The sequence below is a fragment of the Charadrius vociferus genome, unplaced genomic scaffold (genome assembly GCF_000708025.1).
Source record: "Charadrius vociferus isolate BGI_N301 unplaced genomic scaffold, ASM70802v2 scaffold209, whole genome shotgun sequence".
NCBI lineage: Eukaryota > Metazoa > Chordata > Aves > Charadriiformes > Charadriidae > Charadrius > Charadrius vociferus.
This window is the reverse complement of record NW_009660387.1, coordinates 1447904-1457576: the sequence shown is the minus strand read 5'-3', so window position 1 is coordinate 1457576 and position 9673 is coordinate 1447904. Positions and strand designations below refer to the sequence as shown.

Genomic DNA, 9673 nt, shown 5'->3' with positions numbered 1-9673 from the left:
GGGGGGAGCACGGAACAAACAATGAGAAATCCAAGCTGCTAATTCTTCTCTTATTTTTCCTCCAACTTTTTTATATCCTCAGCCTCACCCCAAAATGTACTATTTTAATGAGAGCTCTACACCAAATTTTTGATCTGCTGGAGTATCAGTGCTCAGCTATAATTTTGCTGGGCTTTTCTGAGTATTTCTAGCACCTAACACACCTGAAATCATACCCTTAACTCTGTCTTTAAGGTATTTCATACTGAACCACTTCTATTTCTAAAGCAGGTAGGATTTAACTACTATATGTTTATGCATTCCTTGCAGTTTGAAGGTGCAACATGACCTGTAACAAATGTTAATTCAATCTGAGAGGACTTAAACCTACCTTTAAACTAGACTCATAGTCTGTGTTCACTTTGAACATAAGCCCAAGTCGCAAATGAATTTCCTTGGCTCGACAAAAGCTGGGATCAACATAAAGCGCCTCCTGAAATGCTTTAATTGCCCTGAAAAAAAAAAAAATATTATTTTTTACTGAAGTATTACTTTATAATCAATGTTATTTATATGACTAGCAGAAAGTGGATCAGAAAGCACTGTTACAGAAGAACATATCAAAATAACGGTTTACATGCAATGTTTTTGGTGCATGGCTTTTGATTCTTCAAGGACTGGATAATTTTGTATCCCAGATATCCCGGTATACTTGAAAATCTATTATTTTCTATTAATTTAGAGAAACTAATCTGCTACATGAAATACAGTAACTTATCTGCTATTTCAGAAAGGATGACTCAGGAATTAGTAACAAAATTAGTGCAACTTTAGAACAACACAGTGATCATTCATGTCACGACCAGCTGCTAGGTTGCTCTTGATTCCAGGTAGCGCAGACCCCTGAGAGCAGCAGCAGAACAGAAGGCCTAGAAGGAGAGATCATGCACATCTCCTTCCACTGCACCAACCTGCTCCATTTTCCACTTTGTTCCTCCCTTTCTTAGCACCAGCACTGTGTGGGACTCAACTAATACATACTGCTCCATTACTTTCCAGTCACTCAAGTACCTCCAGGAAAACGCAGATATGAAAGCCTGCCACCTCCTCCCACTGTAACTTGCTTTTCATATTCCCATGATAGGTGAAGACGGCTCTGATTGTATTTCCTTATCTTTAAATCCTCTCCACACATGCCCCCGTTCATGATGGCACTGTACCACATGAAACAAAAATGCTACGTAACAACTGTATCTTCGAGCAGAAAAAACATGATCCTAAACAGGACTGTTTTGCCTCTCAGGCCAACTGCACAAAATTAGGACAGCTGAAATGCAGCTAAAAGATAATAGATTTAAATTCACAGAGGAACTGAGAAAGAAGCAGAGACTCACTGTGTTATCTCCCCAGAAATCCCACGACAGGTTGAAACAAAATACCTTCACATACATCACTGCTTGTACAATGACAGAAATCAGAATCAGTCTCACGTAGGGTGGGATTCAAGCACCTATGCTAAGGACCCCAGTCCCATTTGCTGTCCTAGGCAACCCCAGAGATGGATGCTGAGCAGGCAGATGACAGACAAGCCTATGGGGAGAACTACCCACTGTGGAGCAGCACAGGGACACTGGACAGGAATTACTACAGTGCCTAAAACTCACATGATGCTTAGGCAAATTGATTTCATTCCTACCCTCCAAGTGCAGTATCATTTATAAGGACAAAAGGTTAGTAGATGCAATGGGAAATTCAATAAATGTTTTTGATAGAGTCTTTTATTCACAAAACACATAAATGATCATTTTTGAATCCATCAGCAAAACCACTTCTGATCAAAAATTCTTACAGGCTCTTCTCATTCTTGATGGCAAAGCAAACCAAAGGCACAGAACTTCCTGTAGACAATGCAACAAAACTGTCTGTACCTAAAGCATTATCTGACTTGTTTAAATGCAACTTCAGAGCAGATGGTCTTAAAAAATATATTACTTTTTTATTGTGGAACTGAAGCCTCCTCAATTACAATCCTTCAGAAAGGCTCTCCTGGTACCCTACTTGTCTGCTTACACAAAGAAAACGAGGAAGTGAAGCACAAAAGGGACAAACTCGCACCGGCTAAGCAGTCTCTCACATCTCATCTAGAATTTCCTGGAATAGTATGGATGGTGAGGAATCACATAGCTCAGTACAAATAAGGATATATGTCTCATAAGAGCATGCTCATCATCATCTACAAGAACACTACTCAACCTGGAAGGCTAAAGACTGGACTGATCATTAAGTGTGAGCACATATTTTAAGCTATGCTTTTGTTATTCTGAAGCTATGCTTTTGTTATTCTGAAGTATAGATTTTATGATTGTATATTTGCATTTCTTGTCGGAACACTAATATGGTACCCAGTATGTTAGCCACTGGTATTTAAAATCCATTATTTGCATCTTGTTCAAAGGCAGTATCCTAAGTTCTAAAAAGGAAGAAAACCAGTGTCTATGGTTGCCATCAAAGAGAAGACAGATCAGGAATAAAGACATTGCGGTTCTATACCACATGGAGATTGTGATCATGCTTGTATACATTTTGTGAGCTTCACATTCTTCACATTTTAGCTAGCTTGCTTGGTCAGAAAATAGTATTTCCGTATTTCCCCTATGTCATGTCTCATTTGCAAGGATCACTGAAAATATGCATTTCTAAAAAAAGCTTAAGAGAAACTGTAAGAGACAATAATATTTTTATAGTCTCTTGCTTACTGAACAGGAAATATTATTCACTGCCACACACAGCTGAGCAACAGAGTTAAACAAAGCCACAAGCCTAACAACTAACTTTTAAGGACAGTTTTGAAATTTAGTTTGAATGTATACTGTCATTCATTCAAGAGAACAAGAACGTTTTCTCCCCTAGTCTTTAAGAGAAGCACAGCACTTTAAAAACAGTAAAATTACCATCCGTGGACAACACAAAAAGACTGTGTCACATTTAGCACAGAACCTGCTAGTCACAGACAGCCCCTGTGAAGTTTGTGTAAGGTTTATCTCCGTGCAGATGACACAGCAACACCATTCATCTCTGTCTAAACTGCTTGTGAAGTCAAGTTCAACAGTAGTAGATATCATGACTCCTCGAGATAATGTTACAACCCAACCCAACTCCAACGAAGACAAGCCCAAAATGTGCAAGGAGGAAGAAAGCTAGACATCATTCCCCAAGACATGATCTATGCACGAAGTAACGGCATGCTTTTCAAACCACTTTGATGGATGCTTGGAAAAATATATCCAATCAACCAAGTCAAAGAGTACAGAGATTTTTTGTTTTAAGACACTGTTAAAGAGTTACCATTCTAAAATCTAAATAATAATAACCTAGCTGTACATTTCAGTTGTATTTGATCACTCATAAACCAATGGTTTCAGGAGGAAAGGCAGAGGTGCTTTAAAGGCAGAGGTGCTTTAAAGGCATTATTTCCTTGAGAGGTTAAAAAATTCAAAGGAGCATACTAGGGGAGTATTGACTGCTCCCATCCATTGCATTGATTTGGCAATGGAATGAACACACTGGTAGAGAGTTTGGTGAAAGACTCTCCACTTCGAAATTTTCTTTCAGTTTCTAATAGGTGATGGATTTACATCTACATTAATTATGTTAATGTATACATTGCATGCATACATATGCACTCAAAATGCTAGGGAACTTGTGGGTCAGTGTCTTGCTTGCAGCTTAAATTCTGTATCCTTGGATGCCATAATAAAAACTAAAAGATAAATCTGAAAGGTAACAATAAATTCAAACTTACAATGAAGCATAATTACATCAGTAAATTAAGGGAAAAGTGTCATAAGAACACACCAAATATTCCCCAAAGCAGATTTTCTGACTAAAAATCAGCTATGTTATCTTCTCCATTCAAAATATTGACCTGCATCTTACTTAACTCTAGTGTTAATTCTATATCAGTTATGCAATTTTTAGTTTTTCCAGGATGACAATCACCAATAATAACAATTAGTTCCACTACCTCTATGAAAAAGGGTGTCATCAAGATTTCACAAAGTGATCTGAATGGCTGCATTTTCAACAGTTTCTACCAGTTGTAGGTGTTCATGTCTAATTTGGTAACTATAGCCTGATTTTTAAATAGTCAGTAAAACACTCAAACTCTGAAAACACCTTTACTCATTAACTCTTACAGGCAGACAAGCAACTCTACATCACAGCTGAATTAATATTGATCTAACTTTGCCGATGAGAAAAATTTAAACAAAACAGCAATGGACTCAAAATTACAGGACACATCAAAACATGGACTACAGTAAAAACCTTAGTTTTATTTTCGGGCTGCCTGTTTCCCAGTGCCATGCCCAGAGCTCCAGATTCAGTCCCTTATTATATCAATAGCAAAACATCTGCAACATCACTGACATCCATTTCAGTTGTAAGTGCTCAGTAACATCCAGTGCAGATAACAGGTTGGTACAACACAGAAGGAAGTGGACATGAAAAGAAGTGGAAAGTAGGTGCACGTGCTGTAGTAGTAAAGGGAAATGAGAATGTAGCCCAATGTTGATAAGTGCAGTTCTTCCTGGGCCATCTGTTTGCCCAAGTTGAGCCTTCGGGATACAGGAGGAGTCACTTGATCCTTGTACAAATCTTTCTTTGCTCTGAAACATCGCTAATCCTGTTTCTGTCCTCTCCCCAAGCCTACATCAAGCAAGGTACAGGTCTAGAGGATCCAAGGCATCCAAGTTACTCAGATGTTTTCCCTCAAAGCTCTCCTACAGTTTGACCAAAACCAGAAGAGCAGATATAAGCTAACAGCTTGATGATCTGTCACATTCCACGCAGGACTTTGCTTAAGAGTCTAACAGCCTCCTTCAGAGATGATGGCACACAGCCTTCCTCAAATAGGTTGTTAGTCTCCACCGCTAATTAACTGGCCTTCATGCACAGACAGAGCTTTTCATTTTAATCCTTCAGCAGACTAAACATACATTAGTCCAAAGGATAAATCATCATAATGGAGAGCTGGGAGCTCTCATACTGCAGAAATAAGTGACAGTAGTCTAAATTCAGCAAGAGATGACTTTTGGTTTATTATCTGAAGATATTGACTAACCGAACAAAGAAACAACTTTGGTTGAGTCTACTGCAATTTCTTTAAGTTAAATAAGAGTTTTCTCCAAGAACGGGAGCTGTTCTACAAACAGGCAGGAAAGGCTATCTAACACTTGAAAATGGAAAAGCAGGACCGGAAAACAGACACTACGGAGAAGGAAAGGCACCTCTAGGCTTACATTTTGCACAGTACTGCTACAGTAATTCATGAAAAATAAAAATGACATGAATCTATCATCTCCAAATCAAGCCTTCCAAAATCAATACTGCAGCTATCTTTCCACCCACTCATCTATACAACAATGCCTACCATTATGAAAGTGAAGAAAGCAGCTGAATAATAATTAATAGAAGAGTGTAATAAACATTTAGTGAGCTCTCTTAAGACTTCTATTGGAAGGTTTTACTTGGATAGACTGTGAATAAAATTAGCTTTGAGCTAGGCAAAAAGAATAAAAAATGGCATTGATTTAACTGTTCAAAAGTTAACACCCATATGTTTCAAACAAAAAACATTAAAATCAGAATGAGCCTATAAAATAAAAGAACACAACACTATTCTAATATATCAAGAAAAATAGTTGATGGAGCTGGAGTGAAACTTTCTTTTTCTTATTCTTTACCCTCTTTCAATTTTCTGACCACCTATTTTAAGTTTCATGTCATTTCATAACCTCACCACTGAGAATGACGCATGGCTATGATAGACAAATTCCTATTTGAAACTCATAATCATAGTCTAAACTTAAAACAAAATGTTTGTACACAGCAGTAGTCAGGACACTGCAATTTTATTAAATACTGTTACAGTCTTTAGATACAACTCCTCTGTCCATAGGGCCATAACAATTGACTGGTAAAACATCTTCAGCAGCAAAGGTTTTAAACATTTCTCAACAACAGCAGCTGAGAGTACTGGGTTTTTTCTTCAGCATTACCAGATATTAGGTGTTTTCACCAATCCAAAAAGTATGCTTGGTACACAATCACAGAAGGATCAGACAACTAAAGAGAAAGTTAATTACCACTTCATTAACAGTTAATTACAATTAGTATGCGTAGTCTACATGTACCTTCCCATTTTATATACCTGAAAAATACATATCTAAACCCAGCCACCTGAAACCTAAGAAATATTTGACAAAACAGTATTTATACAGCGTGTGTTGAAATTCCGACCTCCTTATGACGCAAACTACAAATACCAGACCGGCTGAAAGGACTCTGACAGAACAGGGAAAGAAGCACCAATACAGATATGCACCTTGAAGATCACAAGTTATTGGTAAGCAAGATGTTTTCCTACTCTCAAATTGTATCACTCCTGGACTTTCCATTGCAGGTGTTTCCAAAGCAGGAACTCCACAAACTGTCAATTACCGGTGCAATGTCACTATCAGCTGGGTGAATCTCAAGAGCCTCTCATGAAAACTGCAACCACTGGGCTATTTCAACAAAAGCCATGTGGCCTCCACAATGGCACAAACTACTTGTATACCTGGCAACATTCAGAGCAGACATCACATTTGATGAAGCAGTCCAGCGCTTGCTGTCTGCACGATGGATGGAGCGTTCCCACACAAGTGAAGGAGGTCCCCCCACTAGGCGGTTTGCATTCCTAAATGCCCCACTACCCACTCAACTACTCTGTGTGTGGAAGAGCCCAGTTCCTTGGATCTGCTAACCACTGACGCAAACAGCTTGAGAACCAACTGAAGGATATGGTTCTGCTGGAAAGAGAAATAATAACCCCCTCAAGAACAAATCTTAATGTGTTACTAACAGCTTGCTCCTGAAAAAAAGAAAGTATTGACAGAGGAAGCAAAGAAGGGCAAAGAATGGTCCTTGACAATACAGGACTCTCACACTCTCATAGGCAAACAGCAACCGCCATAAAACAATAGCTTCTTGGTAAATTAATAAGGTGTGAAGTACTGAAGGTTGGTGCATGAGACTACTGGAAAAAAGTTTACATTCCACTGTAGACCTGGGTACTTTAAAAGCACTTTAAACAGCTGCTTTAGAATTTCAGTTGGACAGTGAGAAGAGCAAAACTTCATCTTCTGCGAAAAGATGAAAGAGAATGACAGAGAGAGCAAGAGAAAGACCAGACTCCTTCAGCTCAAGTAAATGGTCCAATGTGATTGGCATTAAGACCATCTCACAGTTGATGGTAGGTTTTGTGTGTTTTCCTGTAGGTACGTGGAACAGAATGTTCCTGCCTTACTGAAGCCTTCAAAGGACTTCTTAGGAAAAAAGTGATTCTCAGGTGTCAGGCGACCTGCATGGTGACCAAGAGATGAGATGCAGTACCACAGATAACAACTGAAGGCTGCCTTCTGCTGTCTGCTTGGTCTTTGAAGGATTGTGGAATTCAGCAGCAGCAGAGATGTGATGTGGAGAGGCTGCTCAGTGCCTATATGTTGGAGACTGAAGTATATGGTTGCTCCATCTTGCCCGTTAAATGTCTTTACCCGAATTAGATAAGAATAATGAAAGACTGCAGCTGCCTTCTTGACGTCAAGGACCTCTTTTGAATCAGAGCTGAAGAGGGGAAAAAAGCTTTTTGTGCTGAACTCTCATGTCCCTGTTCCATGGAGTCAAACTCACACTAAAGGGATAAATTCCAGCATACAGAACATCCTAGCTTACAGAAGTGCCAGGATGCAGCAGAGCAAACAGACTGGACTGGCTGTGAGGTTACTTTAAAGAAGCCAGAAGCAGGGATGATGGTTCTAGATATTGCTTGATACAGAACAGATGACAGACAATGCAAGGACCAAAAAGTTCAAGTCAGAGATAACAGATTTTCCTCAGACAGTCTGCATCTTAAGCTGTGATGGAGGTGACAAAAAGGGTCTGGATCACCTCTTACATTAGTCTTTGGCTTTTTTTAGGACTGTGTCCCACAAAAGTGTCAATGCTGAAGGACTGAGTTTTACCCGAACACTTAACTTCTACAGCTGATAAGGAATCCTTGGACTGAGGAGCCTCAGGGTATGCTACCCAGGGCAACAGGGTGACTGATCTCAATCTCCTCTAAAGCGTTTCTGAGGAATGGTGTGTCTTTCTCACACACACTGTCCAGCAATTTGCAAAATAACAGTCACTGAAAACACTGCAGGATGGCCTTGGAGCACCAAGGTTGGGACACTGGGATCCAAACAGGGTGTCAGAGCCAGTTTCAGGACACAATTGCAGAGCTTGGACTCCATCTTTTTATTTTGGTGGGACTCAGTGTAAATCAGCAAATGATAGACTAGTCAGGTTCAGAATCCTTACTGAAGTAGAAGAGAAAATTTGGCACTCAGGCCACTACACTCAGATGCAGCTATTGCACAGAAATAAAGGGACAGCCTTTGATGAACTACTGAAATTCTTTAAGTGTTCAATCTAAGAGACAACTGAGGTGGATATGAAATTATTCAAGTTACATATATATAGCTGAGTTCTCTATTCTACTAGTGTTCTACCCTACTTGAGAAACAAACAACAGGGAAAATCAGCCAACCACTTTATTTACTGCTTGATAATAAATGGTGTAAAAGAATAGAGTTTCAAAATTTAAGATCTGTAAGACCTATTTTACTATACGTGACTCAATTTATGGAGCTAATCCCTTATGTCATATGTTACTATAATAATAGCATGAAATAGGTTTGGTCTGATCCCACTGTTGCAATGTTTGTATATATGTTGAGAACTTTCTGTTCTTACATGAATAGTCAAACAAAATCATCAATATAAAATGATGTATTGCCTAAGATTTGTACTTAAGATAATGCTGTAATGCTGCTTTAGTATATAGTGAAGTGCACATTATTGAATTACAGTGAATTGCATGTGTCTTGTAGCCAATCCAACACTTTTTTTTATGAAAGCCCGAAAACTTAAAAAATAGTGTAAAAATATGAACAAGAATTCTAAAACTGACTTTATTCCCACTTGCTTTTTTATTATCCCAGTTTACACGAAACACAATAAAAATTCAAGCACTTCCTTACCCCCTCCTTTTAGGACTACGTACATGCCTCTCATTAAAATCTGTGAATATCTGAAATGGTTCACGGATGAAGCACAATATCTTAAACTGCCTTAAACGGTCTCGAGGTCTTTACCTGCCCAAACTATACAGAATTGTGTACTCTATGAACATAAGTAGATGGAATAGCTGCAGCAGGAAATAAGACAGTTTGACTAGCGTTTCACTCTGAAAGAAGCAGGATTCTCCTTGCAATCTGCAAGAAAGTCCTGTGGAGGATTAAGATCTACAAAGAACAACATATCTACTGTAAATGGCTTATTATCACCTCCAAGTTTATTATGATTTTGTCATGCTTAAACACCCACAACCACACATCCCACTCCTCTCACCCCCAAGAAAACACAGTAAAGGGGAAGGGGGGATGGGGGAGGCAGTCAAAGGGATGAAAAACAAACAAAATCCACACAAAGGTGTAAGATTTTATGCGTTAAATTTTCTTCTTCTAAAAATTCTACCCAATACTCTAATGATACACAACTTCCTTAGTAGCACACTATACATAACTTGTATGAATGAAATGGCAAATAT

General features: G+C 38.8%; 1 protein-coding gene across 1 annotated transcript in view; it reads right to left on the bottom strand.

The window, feature by feature from the left end:
* Positions 1-9673, bottom strand: part of KDM6A (lysine (K)-specific demethylase 6A) — a 127594-nt gene that overhangs the window by 76128 nt on the left and 41793 nt on the right. The window contains 1 exon segment of the mRNA XM_009893288.1: positions 371-491. Coding sequence (XP_009891590.1) covers positions 371-409 — 39 coding nt within the window. The 5' untranslated portion in view covers positions 410-491.